Source organism: Sphaerodactylus townsendi, linkage group LG17 (assembly GCF_021028975.2).
Source record: "Sphaerodactylus townsendi isolate TG3544 linkage group LG17, MPM_Stown_v2.3, whole genome shotgun sequence".
NCBI lineage: Eukaryota > Metazoa > Chordata > Lepidosauria > Squamata > Sphaerodactylidae > Sphaerodactylus > Sphaerodactylus townsendi.
This window is the reverse complement of record NC_059441.1, coordinates 7,735,806-7,754,369: the sequence shown is the minus strand read 5'-3', so window position 1 is coordinate 7,754,369 and position 18,564 is coordinate 7,735,806. Positions and strand designations below refer to the sequence as shown.

General features: G+C 50.5%; 1 protein-coding gene across 1 annotated transcript in view; it reads right to left on the bottom strand.

Annotated features, from left to right (window-relative positions):
• The window catches only part of HERC1 (HECT and RLD domain containing E3 ubiquitin protein ligase family member 1), a 96,284-nt gene that overhangs the window by 63,372 nt on the left and 14,348 nt on the right, over positions 1–18,564 (bottom strand). Inside the window, exons 2-19 of the mRNA XM_048519707.1 lie at positions 15,258–16,213; positions 14,593–14,688; positions 13,447–13,641; positions 12,777–13,088; positions 12,239–12,335; positions 10,405–10,548; positions 9,318–9,445; positions 7,828–7,972; positions 7,541–7,712; positions 7,210–7,344; positions 6,672–6,837; positions 5,328–5,453; positions 4,519–4,740; positions 3,027–3,179; positions 2,775–2,907; positions 2,488–2,679; positions 1,255–1,476; positions 924–1,097 (exon numbers count right to left, since the gene is read on the bottom strand). Coding sequence (XP_048375664.1) covers positions 924–1,097; positions 1,255–1,476; positions 2,488–2,679; positions 2,775–2,907; positions 3,027–3,179; positions 4,519–4,740; positions 5,328–5,453; positions 6,672–6,837; positions 7,210–7,344; positions 7,541–7,712; positions 7,828–7,972; positions 9,318–9,445; positions 10,405–10,548; positions 12,239–12,335; positions 12,777–13,088; positions 13,447–13,641; positions 14,593–14,688; positions 15,258–16,187 — 3,742 coding nt within the window. The 5' untranslated portion in view covers positions 16,188–16,213. The remainder of the gene's footprint in view (positions 1–923; positions 1,098–1,254; positions 1,477–2,487; positions 2,680–2,774; positions 2,908–3,026; positions 3,180–4,518; positions 4,741–5,327; positions 5,454–6,671; positions 6,838–7,209; positions 7,345–7,540; positions 7,713–7,827; positions 7,973–9,317; positions 9,446–10,404; positions 10,549–12,238; positions 12,336–12,776; positions 13,089–13,446; positions 13,642–14,592; positions 14,689–15,257; positions 16,214–18,564) is intronic.

The window sequence follows — 18,564 nt, the reverse complement described above, 5'->3', positions numbered from 1 at the left end:
CTCCTCTCCAAACTAAAGAGTCCCAAACGCTGTAGCCTCTCCTCATAGGGAAGGTGCTCCAGTCCCACAATCATCCTTGTTGCCCTTCTCAGGACTTTTTCTATCTCCTCAATATCCTTTTTGAGATGCGGCGACCAGAACTGGACACAGTACTCCAAGTGCAGTCGCACCACGGCTTTATATAAGGGCATGACAATCTTTGCAGTTTTATTATCAATTCCTTTCCTAATGATCCCCAGCATAGAGTTTGCCTTTTTCACAGCTGCCATGCATTGAGTTGACATTCCCATGGAACTATCCACCAAGACGCCCAAATGATCACAGCAACTGATCACGGTCCCCTGAGAAGCAGGGCGGCTGATGCTGACTACAAGGAAGTTTAATTCCCACAACGGACTCTACCTGGGGCTACCTTCGAAGGCCAGGCAACTGTTAGGGACACGTGTCTCTGATGCTGAAAAGACTTCACTGCTGTTGCTCCCAGCATTCCCAAGAGCCACTGCTGGTGATGGCCTGTGAAGTCCCAAGACTCCAATCTGGGAGTCCCTGAACCACTGCTCCCCCCCACCCCACCCTGCCCCAAACCATCCATGGACAGAGGTCCTCCATAAAGGCCTCTGCTAAGTGAATGGCAGGAGCTCAGACACCAGATTTTCTCACCTACAATTCAAATTGGTTAAACTCCTTCCAGGAGTGAAAATTCGGCAGTTCTTTCTTAACTGAGGTGCTTCCTAAGAACTTCATAGAAGTTCAATTCCTAAAGGGGGGATCCAGAACCATTCAGCAGGCGCAAAGGGATCCCACCCGAGATCAACACCGTGCTGTTTCTTTCCAGCTGCGGCCCACTGCTCCCGCAGGGCCGCTCTGAAGTGGTCAGGGAAGCCCCTGATACCTGGCCGGCTCCCCCTGTCTCCCGAGCTCACCTTTGCTGATGGCGTAGTCTTGCATGTTCATCCAGAGGCTCCGGGCGGGCTCCTTGGCACAGCCCAAGGCCAAGTCCACAAAGACAGAGACCCCCGGCTGAAGCTTGTAATCAAAGGGCTTCTGCTCTTCGTTTCCAGAGAGGGCAACCTCCAGCAAGGAACTCATGGATTTGTCTAAGGGCAGAGGGGACGGGTGGGTGGGTGGAGGCGCCCGGAGGCCGAAGCACTCCCTTTCCCAAAGGCAGCCCCTCCCAACCGAAGCCTACGCCAGCCCTTCCAAGACAGCCAAGTCGTGTCCCTAACGTCCCTCCTGCAGAGCTGAGCAGCTTACCCAGTTGGGGGATGTCCATTTCGATGCCATCGCTGAACAGCGGCGTCTTCAGCCAGTAAGCAGTATCTTGTTCCTCCGGAGACATCGGAGACCCCTGCAGCATTCCCCCCAGGCAGCGCCCAATCAGCAGGGTCACAGTCCTCTCTAGGTCCACAAGCCACACCCAAGACTGGGCCGGCTGCGGGAGAGGCACCCCGGCGGGGTCGACAAGTTCAGGCCCACCTGGAAATGTTAAAAAAAGCAAAAAAAATTATCCCATCTTAAAATGTTCCCGGCTGTCTGTTTCGGGTCCAGGAGCGCCAACGTTTTCCTGCCTGACACAAGACTCCGTTCTCCCTAATCTGCACAGATCTTCCCAGAGGTGGGATCCAGCCGGTTCTCACCAGTTCCCGAGAGTGGGTTACTAATTATTTGTGTGTGCCGAGAGGGGGTTACGAATTAGGTCTGCTTTTCCGTTAGAAATTTCATTTGGTCCAAAAATCATAAAGTCCTGTTGTTTCCTATGTGGCTGGTGAGCGAAGGTAGAAAACAGGACAATTCTCCCTGTTGGGCTGTTTTAAAAACATGTTTTAGAAATATGATAAAGTTCCTTGTCTAAGGAAAGTCTCCTTCTTTTGATTTCTAGAAACAAAATTAAGTATTTGAAAGTATTAAGTATTTGACAGGCAGTCAATTAGAGGAGATGCAGTTGTTTCTGTTGGCAGCAGACGATAGGACTTGCTATCATGAGTTTAAATTATGGACAGAAAGATACCAGCTGGAAATTAGGGACTTTTTTTTTACAGTAAGAGTTTTTTACAGTAACAGAGAAATTATTAATGCCCCGCCCCCGGAATGCCCAGCCACGCCCCCATCGTGCCCCGCCCAGCCCCATTGGCGCTACGCCACTGTTTGAATCCCACCACCATGGGAACCTGTTACTAAAATTTGTGGATCCCACCACTGGATCTTCCTGTCCACAAATAAATAAATAAAAATAAAGCAAGGCAAACCCTGAACAGGGTCTCTCAGACAGGACGCAACAGAGCCCAGGACAGGTCACAACAGAGCCCACCCTCAGAAACAAACACCCCCCTGGGGGAGCAAAAGACCAGTCTCCAGTAGAAAAGGCCACTAGCAAGACAAGGGGCCCGTGGAGCCCATCAGAGCAGCGGTTCACCCTGCCGGAATTTCCAGGGCCCGTTTTTGCTTCTGGAAAGGGGGAGGGGAGGGGAGGGGGGGGAGCAGCCCTACCGTGAAGAGGCCACTGCAGCTCCTGGTCTTCCAACAGGGCAGCAGCCGGCAGGAGTCTGTTCAGGCGGTCCAGAGGGGGCAGCAGGTCGAGCAGGTAGCTCAAGAGCGGCCGGGCGACCGACACCGGAAGCAGCAGCAGTGCGTTTGTGATCTGGCAGAGCATGCTTCCCGCTGCGGACACGTAGACGACATCTGCAAGGGGGCATAAGAGGAGCATCACGCAGCCGCTCTGCATTAGAGCGGCTGCTTCAGTCGCGTTGCTGCCGGTCGCGGGCACTCGTATGTACCTCTCAGCTTTTCCCCAACGCTGCCATTCCAAGAGCTTTCCTTGAGCAGGGTAGCCGATCTTGAGTAGATGTCCGTGGCGTGAGGAAGCAGCAGCTGGAGGTGCTTGTGGAGGAGCGCCACGCTGCTGGAGGTCTGGAAGCAAGGAAAACAAGCGTGGAGCAAAGAACAGGCCACGTTCCCCTCCGTCCTGGACTACCTCTCCCCCCCACCCCATTGTGCTCGCCGACCCGTCCGGGAGCCAGTTTGCTTACCTCACTAACGCTGTTAATGTGGCAGTAGGCCAGCAGCTGCTTCTGCAGGGAACACAGCAGCTCGTGGAGGTGGGCCGGCTGGCTGTTTTCAGAGGAGGACGTCCCAAGCAAGAACTTGTCGCTGTTCTTCTCCAGCTCTCCAAACGCCTGGTCCTACGGAGGGCCGGCAGGAGAACCAGCAGGTTAAACAGTCCACATCCACCTTTGCGGACAGCACTCCACATTTCTGAGGGTAATTCCAACCAAGGCCCTAGCCTACCTATGCATGCATAAACTTATAACAATGGGAACAGGCTATGGGGGGTGCTCAGACTCCTGTGTGGATTGATGGATTCAACTTTGACCAGGGAAGATGATGCAGGGGGAGGAATGAGAAATGTATCCAGCGGATAACGGATGAAACAAACAGTTTCAGGAAGACAGCTGTTGGTCTGAAGCAGAAAAGCTAGATTTGAGCCCAGTAGCATCTTAAGGACCAAACAGATTCTCAGGATATGAGTATTCAAGAGTTAAAGCTCCCTTTGTCAGATACAAACAGGAATGGGGTTCCCTGAGCCCCAGAGGAAGAAGAGTTATTTTTTTTTATTATTATTATTATTATTATTATTATTATTATTATTATTATTATTATTATTATTATTATTATTATTATTATTATTTACATTTAATAGACCGCCCTACCCCCGAAGTTGGATTTATATCCCTCCTTTCTCTCCTGTAAGGAGAGGCTTACAATCTCCTTTCCCTTCCCCCCCCCCCACAACAAACACCCTGTGAGGTGGGTGGGGCTGAGAGAGCTCCGAAGAACTGTGACTAGCCCAAGGTGACTTGGCTACCAATCTTGATACTCTTTGATCTGAGATTGCAAATGCCTTAACAGACCAGGTGCTCGGGAGCAACAGCCGCAGAAGGCCGTTGCTTTCACCTCCTGCCTGTGAGCTCCCAAAGGCACCTGGTGGGCCACTGCGAGTAGCAGAGAGCTGGACTAGATGGACTCTGGTCTGATCCAGCTGGCTAGTTCTTATGTTCTTAAGGCCCTTGCTTTCACCTCCTGCCTGTGAGCTCCCAAAGGCACCTGGTGGGCCACTGCGAGTAGCAGAGAGCTGGACTAGATGGACTCTGGTCTGATCCAGCTGGCTCTTTCTTATGTTCTTAAGGTCACCCGGCTGGCACGTGTTGGAGTGCACAACTCCGACTGGTTCCCCAGATCAGCCTCCACAGCTCAAGCGGCAGAGCAGGGAGTCAAACCCGGTTCCCCAGATTAGAGCGCACCTGCCCTTAACCACCACACCATGCTGGCTCTCCATTCCCACCTGCATCTGACCAAGGGGGCTTCTGCTCCTGCAGACTCACGGTGGCTCTCCGGTGGAGGTTTCTCACATCACCTGCGGCTTGGTCCTTCTAACTGGACCCTGCAGACGCTCACCTGCTGAGCCACAACCCCTCCCTCGGGATCAGTACGACCGAACCCCACAACACTTGGGACACCTACTGTGTAAAACCCCAAATTTCGCAAGAGAGTCTTCATTAGAATTTCCGCCAGGTGAGTGTCCGGATGGTCACTCTGGGCGCTGTACGTTGGGTCAGAGATATTCCCGTAAGCGATGCACAGGGAGGAAACGTCTGTGGCGTCCGATGGCGAGCTGTAGCCAAGTAAGGACGCTACGTGGGTGTGGTCCTGCAAACTTGTCAGTATGATATCCAACTGCATTCTCTGAAAGGGGAGAAAAAAAAGAGGGGTCAGTCTTCTTATGATCTTTGAACTCCAAACCAAAACCCCCAGCAAGGAAATCAGAATGAAGGACAACTGGGGGCAGGGCATTAATTCCGTAATCATAAAGGAACAGGAAGTTGCTACATCGCATCTGGGTTCCTGTGGAAGAAGGGCTCTCCTCCTGCCCAGGTCAGAAGCATGACCCCTTCAGAACTCTTGTGTCATCCCAAAGTCAGGCAGCTGCTTTCCCCGATCCGCATGAATCCCACTCGGTGTGTGTGCCCGCCCAGTCTGGCAACTGTTCTAACATATCTAATTGCCACGTCTAGGAAGATTTTCCACAAGTCAAGTTCTTAGGTGACTGCACACAGCAATCATCAATTATCAATTCAAATAAATATATTAGGCTGTCTGTATTAACCCATTCCATGTCATTTCTCCATTGCTTAATACTTTTGCTTTGTTTCCAGTTTTGTTCCAGATTTTTGCCTGGTGTGAGATTTCCGCAACCGTCACCCTGTTGCCCTGCTCGCTGGATGTCCCGCCCAACAGACTCGGTAAACAACTGTCCGTCGCAGGCTTCTTACCTGCCCTTTTGACAAGCTCTCCCATCTGTCAGGCCCCTGAGGGAGGAGAGAGTGCAGCAATTCCATCCTTTCTCTCAAGGGAGGGAGCAGCATTGTGGCTCCAACCGACAGAGTCTCAATGACCACCTGAAGTTGAGAAAGTAAAATTCAGAGCGTGGTTTTTGGAATGTGCTCGTGGGGGCCCTGATCGGGTGGAAAGGCAGCATAGAAGTGTTTTAAATCAATAAAAGCTTCACTAATACGCTTTGAAACATTTGGGCTTTAAATTTTGTGCTTTCAGCTGCTGGACATTCTGGTTCAGTTGACCACTTGGGAACATCACTTGCATTACCCACACCAGCAGCTGGAACAGCTGCCGGCAGTCAAAGTTGCTGCTTTGGGTCTCCCGGTCTGAAGGACTTGGCCTCCTTCCTGGGCTGAGGAAGTCAGAGAGAGCTGAATAAAGCCAGCTGTGTATTGTTGAAGGCTTTCACAGCCAGAATCACTGGGGTGCTGTGTGGTTTTTGGGCTGTATGGCCATGTTCTAGCAGCATTCTCTCCTGACATTTCGCCTGCATCTGTGGCTGGCATCTTCAGAGGAGATCCTCTGTTGGGGAGTGGGCTTATTTGTTGGGGAGTGGGTTTATTTGTCCACCAAGAACCTTAGAGACGTGCACAAATATTCCAAGCTAGGCAACAAATTAATTGGGCCTTTCAGGATTGTACAGGTTATCAATGATGTTACTGCTAAACTTGAATTGCCTAATTCATTGAGCAATATTCATCCTGTTTTCCATTCCAGCTTGCTCAAGCGGGCTCCAGATTCCGATGCCTGGCATGGCCCTCCGGAACGCCCCCCTCCGGTCTTGATTGATGGACGCAAACATTATGAGATCGATGCTGTCCTGGATTCCTGTTTATCTCGGAATCGTCGTCCAAAAATACCCCCCCCCCCCCCCAACTTTTAAGGGGAAGTCTACACGATGTTTGTCAGCTTGCACTTTTTGGGACTCTTGAGCTTGACGAAGGCTGGAATTGATGGAGTCCCAACCCTTTATCAGCGTCTGAATCCATTCACCACACAGCACCCCAAAGCCAGCTATACCACCACTAGCACATCTCAAGTCACACGCTGAAGCAGGGATCAAACCAACCCCAACAGTCAGAAGGTTTTGCCCAGGTGTCAGGCGAAGTCCAGGGTCGTGACCCAGACGCAGGCAATCGCAAACCACCTCTGAAAGCCACCTACCTTGAAAACCTTACAGGGTCACCACCAGTTGGTTGAGACTGGGTGCCACTTTCCACGACTAAAACCACAGGCGCACGACCTGGAAATGTGTGCAAATGACACTAGAAGAGACTCACTTCCTGTATTTCATCTGGGACAGAAGAGTCCATCAATCTGAACAATAAATTCCGAAGCGGGCCGGCCTGCCTCCCGAGAATGCTCGTCGCGACTCCGCCAGCCAACGCCAGAGCCAGGTGGTTAGAAAGCAGTTTTAGACACAGCTTCAAGAAATTATGATGCTCCCTGAAAAAGGGGGAAAAAATACACCGTTAACCCTGGCTTGCGGGCCATCCCCGATCCTCTCCCGGCCCTCTCTTTTCTTCCGCAGCCATTCCTAACAACTTCTATGTAAAACTCTGCACATTAAGAGAATTTTTTAACACTACTCGAAACAGCAAAATAACTTCCTAATTATACTTTCTATAAGACCGTTATTCTGGTTCCAGCAGCGCTGCCTGGTTCTTGGGAAACCTACAAAACTAAAGTCTGCAACCTCCAAATCCAGTTTCTTCTGCTACATACAGGAGTTGCTCCCTGGATATGCGACTTTACGGAGAGGGGTTCCAAAACTCCCCCCAACCCATCTTCCGCAGAAGCCCTTGTAAACGAACGTACCTGGATGAAGGGAAGGGCAGAGGAGGGACCTCGCTGTTGATTTTGTCGCAATATTGCTCGAGAAAAGAGCGGAGGTGAGAGAAGGTGCTCTCCTCAAGGTCCACGCAGTAAGGCCGATGCCAGGCCACGACTTGTCTGCAAGAAGAGCAGGCAGCCGTGAAGGACCAAAATAATCCTCTCTCTCACACACACACACACGCGGATTCAAAAGACATCTCCAAAAAGGGTCTTCCTGCCAAGTCGGGCCAAACGAAGGCCACCTGGCCCGGCACAAGGCTTAGCGAGCGCATGTCCCAGCCACCCACTTGCTGGTACCCCAACCGCCACTTGCCTGTCTCTAGGGAGGGCTGTCCAGGCGAGGCTGTGGGAGGTCCCGGCCGAAATTTGCTGAATCGCTACCCCGTCGAGACCACTCCCTTTCTTGGGTTTCGTGAGGGGACCCGTGGAATTCCCTTGGCCGCACTGCCCCATGGAGTTGTTGCCCCAGGCATAAACTTCGTTATCTAAACGGAACACACAAAACAGAATCCATCGAACGAAAGGAAGTTCGAAAGCCACGGCACGCCGGCCGCCCCGACAACGGTCAGAATTTACGTCCCAGAAACATGTTTTGCCTACCGTGGGAAAGGGCCAAGCAGTGGCTGTCCCCGATGGAAATGTCCACGATACGAGTGGCGGCCAGCTCTTCGATCAGCTTGGGCCTGAGCGCAGTTGCTTCTGAGGAGCCACATCCGAGGCAGGCGCCACAGCCCCAGGCATACACCTGGGAGCAACAGGAGGCATTAACTGCGGGGCTCACGGCTGCCTGAAAGCAGGCAGAGGGTCCACCCCAGCGCATGAACAGATGTTGAACACAGGAAGAAGGGCAGTGGGAGCCCACACATGCCTCCTTGGCCAGCACAGAGAATGTACACCCAAAGTTAAATGGACAGGAAATGAACGGCACACGTGGGGATGCAGTTTCTCCGATCACATGTCAAGAACAGTGTGTGAAACAGCAGGGCCGGGCAAAGAACACTCCAAATTCAGGTCTGTATGTGAGAATGTCGCGAGTTTTTTGAGGCACTATCTGGTCAGGCGCAATCATTGCCTACAAAGCAGTAATGGCTAATTTATTTCTATGTGTGCGGTTTACAAGGCTTGGTTGCAAATGTTTGATGTAGATTTTAATTTCTCTGTTCTCTGTTCTCGCCTCTGTCTATATCTTTTTATTGACAGAGCCAGCAGTCTTCCCGTTTGGGGAGGGTTTTAAAAATGGGTTTTGCTTGGGCGCCTTTGAATCTTGAATTTTGAATTTGATTTTAAATCTGTATTAACCGCTGTTTTCAAAAAGGGGTTTAGTAATTTATTTGTATTGAAGTTTAATTGTTTAGTTTTGATTGTGTTTAGTTGTATTATGATTTAATTTTGTTGTACACCGCCCAGAGCCCTTCGGGGATAGGGCGGTAGACAAAACTAAACAATAAATAAATAAATAAAATATTTTAATGTTTTAGTCAATAGACAAATGCCCTTTTTACTAATTTTGTAATTTATAATGCCAATAAAGGCTTTGAAATTGGAAACATTCAGGTCTGGGGTCATTACTGTCTAGGACATCTTAAACCGTCTCCCCTTACGTTCTTCACCAACACAGCGGAGCTTAGATAATCAGTACACCGTTTTCTCAATAACAAATGCGTTTTTGCAGCCCGTAATTTTATACAGGCCCAGATTTGGACTACAGATAGTCAGTCAGCCTAGCCTAAGTCTGTAGGCTGCCCTGACCTGAACGGGCAACTTACAGACTCCAGCAGGGTCGACCCTGGATAGTAACTGGATGGGAGACTGCCGAGGAAATCGAGGTTGCTCTGCAGAGTCAGGCAAAGGCAAACCACCTCTGTCTGTTTCTTGCCTTGAGAACCTGACAGGGGTGTTGTACACTAGCTGGGACTTAGTGGAGTTTGCCAGCCCTTCAGCCCTTAGTTCCTTCCCTTTCTGAGAACTTTTTCAGGCTGCAAAAGGCCTGTCCGCATTAAAGACGCCCTGAGGAACTACAGTTCCCAGGAGACCTAAGGGCTACTAGTCTAAGCTCACAGGCTAATACACTCCGGCTGTTTCTGGCTTACCTGCCCGGTCGACGTGAGTGCGAGTGACGACTGGCTCCCGGCACAAACCTTCCGTATGAACATTCCTTGCAAGGCTTCTATCACTTTAGGTTTGTAGACTCGGTTGGTGTCGCCGTGACCCAGCTTCCCTGTTGAGATCACACACAAGTCAATAAGGGCGTGGATGACACTGAACGAGGGAAATCGACTGAAAACAAGCTAGTTTTATACTGGAAATACGTAAGGCTGTCTACCGCCACTGCAAAAAAATCTCAGAGCTAATTTTTTTGGTTTAAAAAGTGAGATGCAAATAAAAGAAAGAAATGCCTTTTGGAAACAGCATGTGGTACAGAATAGCCCTGAGAGAAGAAGTCCATAGATTCTAATGCATAGGTGTCAAACTCGTGGCCCTCCAGATGTTATGGACTACAGCTCCCATCATCCCCTGCCAGCATCATGCTGGCAGGGGATGATGGGAACTGTAGTCCATAACATCTGGAGGGCTGCGAGTTTGACACCTGTGTTCTAATGGATTCACCACCTTCCCCAAATCAATGATTCCAGAAAACACAGCATATGGCCGTGGGGAAAAGCAGATGTGGAGCTACCCAAAGCCACTGGGAAACCACAGGGATGGTGAGCAGCAGTGGCGTAGTGGTTAAGAGCAGGTGCACTCTGACCTGGAGAACCGGGTTTGATTCCCCATTCTGCCACTTGGGCTGTGGAGGCTTATCTGGTGAACCAGATCAGCTTGTGCACTCCAACACACGCCAGCTGGGTGACCTTGGGCTAGTCATAGTTCTTCGGAGCTCTCTCAGCCCCACCCACCTCACAGGGGAGAAGGGAAAGGAGTTTGTCAGCCCCTTTGAGTCTCCTTACAGGGGAGAAAGTGGGGATATAAATCCAGACTCTCCTTCCTCCTCTCTGGCTACTGCCCCTGGGCATCACTTTCCCACTCTGCCCTTTCATATTCTCATTAACTCTTCTTAGATAATCTGGATCTTCCCCTCCTAAGGCCAGCCAGATAAGCACATGGCCTTGAAGAGTGGCGGATCTCCCCTTAACCATCTCAGCCCCCTTGAAAGAGAAAAACTTGGAGACGCCGTACCGTTATCTCCTCCTCCAAACGACCACACTGTTCGCCCATCTTTGGATAAAGCTATGGTATGGGAGCTGCCACAGGAAACCTCCCCTACGTTGCTAATGTCTTTGACCACAGTTGGAATGTTACGGCTGTTGCTATCACCGTGACCTTGGGGAAAAAGAAAAGGAGATACAGTCTCACGGAAGAGGAATCCTCCTCCTCCTCGTCCCTTGCCTGTGCCTTGAGCTGTCCAAGAGACACAACTGTGGTCTGCCTTTCTTCTGGGGGCATGAATTGTGTGGTTTGAATAGTGAGGATGTTAGCCATCCATTTTTGAAACCGTTCAGACAAACGTTTTGGGCCAGCGCAGATGAAACCCCACTTCCTCCTCCCTGAGGATTCCTTCCCTCCTTCCACTCCCCACAGAAGGCCTGCTGGGTGACCTCGGGCCAGTCCCAGTTCTCTCAGAGCTCGCTCAGCCCCATCTACCTCAAAAGAGGGGAAAAGATGTCAGGTGACACCGTGATTGTCTTGTTCAGCGCCTACATGTTTTCCTGTACATGTTCTGTCAGCGGAATCAGAGTTCCTTGGTGCTGACCCTTCCCAAAGCTACTGAGTTTTACTACTAAGAACATAAGAACATAAGAACAAGCCAGCTGGATCAGACCAGAGTCCATCTAGTCCAGCACTCTGCTACTCACAGTGGCCCACCAGGTGCCTTGGGGAGCTCACAGGCAGGAGGTGAAAGCAAGGGTCTTAAGAACATAAGAACTAGCCGGCTGGATTAGACCAGAGTCCATCTAGTCCAGCACTCTGCTACTCACAGTGGCCCACCAGGTGCCTTGGGGAGCTCACAGGCAGGAGGTGAAAGCAAGGGTCTTAAGAACATAAGAACTAGCCGGCTGGATCAGACCAGAGTCCATCTAGTCCAGCTCTCTGCTACTCGCAGTGGCCCACCAGGTGCCTTGGGGAGCTCACAGGCAGGAGGTGAAAGCAAGGGTCTTAAGAACATAAGAACTAGCCTGCTGGATTAGACCAGAGTCCATCTAGCCCAGCTCTCTGCTACTCGCAGTGGCCCATCAGGTGCCTTTGGGAGCTCACAGGCAGGAGGTGAAAGCAATGGCCTTCTGTGGCTGTTGCTCCCAAGCACCTGGACTGTTAGGGCATTTGCAATCTCAGATCAAGGAGGATCAAGATTGGTAGCCATAGAAAGACTTCTCCTCCATCAATCTGTCCAAGTGGCGTAGGAGGTTAAGAGCTCGTGTATCTAATCTGGAGGAACCGGGTTTGATTCCCAGCTCTGCCGCCTGAGCTGTGGAGGCTTATCTGGGGAATTCAGATTAGCCTGTACACTCCCACACACGCCAGCTGGGTGACCTTGGGCTAGTCACAGCTTCTCGGAGCTCTCTCAGCCCCGCCCACCTCACAGGGTGTTTGTTGTGAGGGGGGAAGGGCAAGGAGATTGTCAGCCCCTTTGAGTCTCCTGCAGGAGAGAAAGGGGGGATATAAATCGAAACTCTTCTTCTTCTTCTTCTTCTTCTAAAGCTATCCAGGTTAGTGGCCATCACCACCTCCTGTGGCAGCATATTCCAAACACCAATCACACGTTGCGTGAAGAAGTGTTTCCTTTGATTAGTCCTAATTCTTCCCCCCAGCATTTTCAATGGATGCCCCCTGGTTCTAGTACTGTGAGAAGGCCTTTCTTCCAACATGGAGCCCAAGGCAGCCACAACAACCAAGGCACTAACTAACGCCATCCCTTCAGCCCTGTTGAGGAATCAGAAATAATAACGTGGGATTATACAACCCACATTGCCCACACGCGTCGTTCCAGAAGAGCCGATTGGGAACCCCTTACCTAGTCTACCAAAGTCGCCTTCACCCCAAGTATATAATTCACCATCTTCCGTGACGGCGGCACTGTGCCGGTATCCGGCTGACACGCAGACAACTACCTGCAGGGCACAGACAAAAAATGAACGGTCAAAGCAGAGCTACTGCAGGAAATGCCACAGTCAGTACGGAAGCCAAACTAATGCACTGTCCGCTCTTAGGCAACGCCTGGAAGAAAGACTTGGCCCTGCAGCAAGAGCTACCCTGTGATCACGAAAAACCCCCTCCCCTCTTTTCCTCTCTCCCTGTGTCAGAGCCATCACTGCGGCTGCCCTCCGTGCCCTTCCCAGATGCCGAGTTCATTTTTGGCAGGTGTGCACCCCAGAAAAGTGCGACTCAGGCAGAGCAGAGGAAAAGCAAGGAGCTCCAATTGGGCTCCAATTCCTCCCCATCAACATATTTAAGCAGGACGTCGTGCACAAAATAAACCTGACACCCACGAGATCTCCAGAGCATCGACCCAGCTGAACTGGGAATGAACCCAAATTCCGCGGGTGACGTACCTTCCCTTGCAGAGGGCCCAGGATCAGTTTGGGGTATTTCTGAGTTGAGCTGTTCCCGTGGCCGAGTTTACCATAGTCGCCGTCCCCCCAGCTGAAGACCTCCCCTTCCGTTGTGAAGGCCAACGTGTGGCCGTCGGAGCCTTTGGAGGACGACACCTTTTTGATAGATCGGTGAGGCTCGAAGGTAAGCTTTTTCAGAGTGGACTGATTGTTGGAGTCGCCCAGACCCAGCCGGCCGTAGCTGCCTTTGCCACAAGCTCGAACAGAACCGTCTGTAGAGATCACGAAGGTGCAGTACTGGCCAGCTTCAATCTGTGGAAGGGGAAATGGGAAGAAACATCACAAGTCATGGCCAATTGGAGTTCAGCGGTCAGCCAAGGATCGCTTGGCTAACCTGTGGCGGGGTCTCCTTCTTTGGAGGTTTTTAAAGAGAGGCTGGATGACCCTTGGGGTCTCTTCCAACTCTAGGATTCTATGATGTAAACGTGCAAGGAAATGCAATATTTTCATATTGTGTTCTTTTGCATGTTTGTATCATTAGTTGAGAGATCCTTATTCCACGCAGGAATGATAAGTTAGCAACACGTACTTTGGACATTTTGAAAGAGGGTATTCAAAGCTGTCTCTCTTCTTAATGGTGACGATACAAAAAAGACAAAAGGCCACTCACTGTCTGAGCATCAGAAAAACTAGGCGCCAGCTTCGGCTGAAGTATTTTCTCCTGTGTTCCTTCTACAAGTTGGTGGCTGCTGTTGCTGCCCCAAACGTACACTTCACAGGTCTCGGAAACGATGGGGGCATCGCCTGTCTGAATACTGTCCGGGCTGGCACACGTTCTAGAGTAGTCCGATGCCATGCGACAAACCTGCGCAAACAGATGAGTCTTAGTACAAGGCTACTTTCTATCAAACACGCTAAACTGTTTATTTAATTTGGCCCAACTCTTCACCACACATGCAGAATTAAGAACATAAGAACATAAGAACTAGCCTGCTGGATCAGACCAGAGTCCATCTAGTCCAGCATTCTGCTACTCGCAGTGGCCCACCAGGTGCCTTTGGGAGCTCACAGGCAGGATGTGAAAGCAATGGCCTTCTGCTGCTGCTGCTCCTGAGCACCTGGTCTGTAATTCCGTTACAGATACTAAGCCTGATAGTCAGGACTCTGGCACAGAGAAGAGAAAGTGAAGATACAGTCACACATAGCTGATTTCCAACTTTCCCTTTCTCACTTTCCTTTGATGAACTGTAAGTCACACCACCACCTCAACTTGATAAGAGCGGATCAACCCTTGCGCTTCGTTTTAGCCCTTCAGATCCATTGAGCACATTTTCTCGACTGCCCCAATGACACCCCAGATTCACACAGCCAGATACACAGAGAGGTGTTCCAGCTTGAGAAACTCCATTCCTTTGGTTCCCTTCTTGTCTGGAACAGGGGTCTGCAACCTGTGGCTCTCCAGGGGTCTCTGTGGCTCTCCAGGTTCCCTTCTTGTCTGGAACAGGGGTCTGCAACCTGTGGCTCTCCAGATGTTCATGGACTACAATTCCCATCAGCCCCTGCCAGCATGGCCAGGTTGCAGACCCCTGAAGCAGACTGAAGCAGAACTGGAGGCAACACAGGTGTGTGTATAAAGTCCGGATCACAGAGACTTGGAAAGAGGCAGGACAGAAATGGTAGGGAATACGACAGGAAGGGTTTTAAAGTGCGGAAGCACCTGGGCAGCCCCCAGTTCTCAAAAGAGCCAGAAGAACAAAGTGTATATTTTTAATTAATATTAAATTAAATTAATTAATATGTGGCTGGTTGCACCCACCTCCTCAAAGAGGCACAAAGACGCCTCGTAGAGGGAGCAGAGGCCGTCGGAGGTCCTCGTCGGTTCTCTCCACTGACTTCGATCCGCAGATGATCCCTGCAACAGAAGACCTCATCAGGGAAGTAATCACGGCCACATAATCCCACATACTTCAGATATGTGTATATAAATTGATTTATCATTAACAATCCCATGAAATAAACATAACATTTTTTCTGAATAAGCTTTTCTCAAAAAACAGTAACAGGAAGTAGATATACAGCGTGCTCCAAAGTCTCTAAATCATTATCCATACGTTCCCCTCAGTCACACTTTGGGTTAAATCAGTTCACCATCAAATTACTGAATTGACAATCTTTATTTCCAGTGAAAGGACTAAAAGTAGCCAGTGCGGTTACAGAGTGCTTTTGATATCGTTTCCCTTCCTTGTAGGATCAGATTAGAAACAAACACCAACACTAAGATTGCAGGATGGCAAATGCGAGGGCCAGCAACCTCACCCTGAACTCATCCGCCACTCACTTAATGCCATTAAGCAGGCTAATGCCCAGTGAGATTTCATAACCCAGGCCCGGAGGATGCAGAGATCTGGCAAAGGCAATTAGCCTGCTAATGACCAGGTCTTACAGCTGATTTCCGTCTATGGAAGCCGGGTTTATACATACCAACGAACGCCTCATTTGCATGAGTATGTTCATGAAACAATCAAAGCCGATCATCCCTTCTGTGGTCTGCAGCGTTTTGTTCTTCTCCATGGTGTTGACCACAGCGGACGCCCCGAGGGCCATCTCGATCCACTCCAGGAGATACCGCAGAGAGCCCCGCTGGGCGGCCAGGCCCAGCAGCAGCTCGGAAGCCAGCCTCCGCCCCAGAGTGTCCGCCCCGGAGTTAGGGATGGTCACTCCTTTGAGAAAGGTGGTCACTTGAGACAGGCAGTCCAGTCCCATGGGGGGGATCTTGCTCTCGTTCGCGAGGGACAAGGGCGGCAAGGAGCTGACCACTTCTATCGCGGTGTGGATGACGTCATTGCAAAGGCTGAGCCCAGGGCCCGAGGCGGGCATCATCCAGCTCTGCCTCAGCAGTGCAAACAGCAAGCTCAGCCCGGTTCTGACCCCCATTTCAATGAGCGCGTCTGTGCTGGACCTGGGCCGCTCGCTGACAGAGTGGATGTCCGTGGAGCCGGAGCTGCTCTCTGGAGAATGCTGCTGCTGTTTGACCTTGCCTTTGTCGTGGTATTTGTTAGAAAGTGCGTAAAAGATTCTCTGCAGCACGAGCAGCCGCTTCCGGAGGGCTCCGGCGAACGGCGAGTCCGAGCACACCATCTTAGCCAGGGCCAGCTGGCTGCTGAGAAGGGCATCCAAGTAGTGGTCCTGCTCATCGCTGGACAAGGACTCGCGTTCAAAGTCCGGTAACTGGGGCCCCTTGAGGCAGAGGACCTGCTGAGGCAACGGCACCACCTCTTTGTTGCTGACTAGTTTCGCGTACAGGACCGAGACCCCCTCCCTCGTCGCAATGGATTCGCTGTCCTCCGTGATCCAGGAGCTGTTGAGATGCTCGAGCCATTTCAGTTTCACTGGGGGAACCATAGCTGCCATGGCCGCTTATCCTTCTGCCATTAGTCCTGGGGGGGGGGGGGGGAGGGAGAGAGGGGGAGAGAGAGAGAGAGAAATCCCAGTTTACAAAAATGCAGTATTCAGCAGGTACATATTCTGTACCCTACAAGAGGCCTGTTTTAAGGGCTGTGTATTTGAAGCTGGAGGCAGAAGAGGGTACTAAATCATGAGCTGTTCTCTACATATCAAAAAAAGCATTCAAAGTTAGCCATACATATTTTACGGGGACCTGCTTATTCTATCACTCGCAATATTATCACAAAACAACATTAAGAAGAAGAAGAGGAGGAGGAGTTTGGATGTATATCCCCCCTTTCTCTCCTGCAGGAGACTCAAAGGGGCTTACAATCTCCTTGCCCTTCCCCCCTCACAACAAACACCCTGTGAAGTAGGTGGGGCTGGGAGAGCTCCAAGAAGCTGTGACTAGCCCAAGGTCACCCAGCTGGCGTGTGTGGGAGTGTACAGGCTAATCTGAATTCCCCAGATCAGCCTCCACAGCTCAGGCGGCAGAGCTGGGAATCAAACCCGGTTCCTCCAGATTAGATACACGAGCTCTTAACCTCCTACGCCACTGCTGCTCCTTAGCAACTAAGTTCCCAGGCCAGAGTGTCAAATGTCTGGATTTTGGGCAACCAAGCCTCTGGCATTTTTCTCGCGCTCCCAACCCACTGAAAACGGTTGTGTTCTTTGGCCTTGTGACAGCTGCCGTCCCCCCCCTAGAAGGCGACCCAAGCACAGATTACAATCCTCTGACCCAGAGAGAACTGGAGAAGGGGTCAACTACAGAAATCGACTTCTTGTGCCCCTCTAACCCTTAAACTGGAGCCTGTCTTTTTTTCTTTACAATCTCAGAAGCTTGTTAAGAGATGCTTAAGATGAAAGAAAGGTATAAAATTGCTAAATTATTGGATGCTGGAAACATCTGCATCTTTGCTGCTAACTGCCACGGGGGCCTTTCTGTGCATTTCCAGGATCCAAAGCTCACGCAACAGAAGAGTTGGACTCTAGCACCGTTCTTATCACCAGCAAAATAAACACTCACGCAGAAACCTGCGAGCGCATCAGCTGACAAAGAGGTCTGCCGCCTCTCTAGAAGGTTGGAAAATGCATTCGTCGGAGAGATTTTCATAGAAAATCCAGCACACGTTAGGTTTTTAGGACTGCGACATAAATTAAAAAGCAAGCGGCACTAAAACATGTCAATTTCTCAGCTGTTGTCAGAAACAAAAAAAAATGACTCATGTCGTTCTGGTCTTTGTTTAGCATAATAAGCTTTCAGAAGGTCTTTTCTGCCTCATCTATTTCTAGAAACGTGTGGCGCATCGCTTACTCACAATCTTTCAAAAGCAAGGTGCTTCGATGACACGCACAAATACTTTGTGGTGGATGAAAAGCCAAAAGAGGCAAGTTAAACGCCTCACTGGGACCAGGGAGAGATTTCTACCAGGACCCAGAGACTCTAATTCTCAGCCTAAAGTACTGTGAAGAGACAATATGAGGAAGAACCACAGAAGAAGAAGAAGAAGAAGAAGAAGAAGAAGAAGAAGAAGAAGAAGAAGAAGAAGAAGAAGAAGAAGAAGAAGAAGAAGAAGAAGAAGAAGAAGAAAGAAGAAGAAGAAGAAGAAGAAGAAGAAGAAGAAGAAGAAGAAGAAGAAGAAGAAGAAGAAGAAGAAGGAGGAGGAGGAGGAGGAGGAGGAGGAGGAGGAGGAGGAGGAGGAGGAGGAGGAGTAGTTTGGATTTATATCCCCCCTTTCTCTCCTGCAGGAGACTCAAAGGGGCTTACAATCTCCTTGCCCTTCCCCCCTCACAACAAATACCCTGTGAGGTAGGTGGGGCTGAGAGAGCTCCGAGGTGCTGTGACTAGCCCAAGGTCACCCAGCTGGCGTGTGTGGGAGTGCACAGGCTAATCTGAATTCCCCAGAGAAGCCTCCACAGCTCAGGCGGCAGAGCTGGGAATCAAACCCGATTCCTCCAGATTAGATACACCAGCTCTTAACCTCCTTCGCCACTGCTGCTCCTGAACCGTTGAAGCCCTCCTGAACCGTTGAGTGACGGGGAAGGATTAAAAAAAAACCCTGTTAAATAAATATGAAATGAACAGCCGGCAGTCCAGCATATAGCAAGCCAAGATACACATCAGTAGGGATGAATGTGCCAAATGTGCTCAGAGGGCTTCAACAGGGGCAAGGTTTAACTATTCTGGCGGAAGAAAGGCTATTCTTGCTTGGGCATCTACAAAGTAATACACCAAGTCTGACCCAAAGTCTGTTTGGGCCTGCAGCAGCCTTCAGGGTGATAGGCGGAGATCCCTCATAGCCCTTTATTAAGGGCTAGAGATCTAACTTGGGACCTTTCAGAT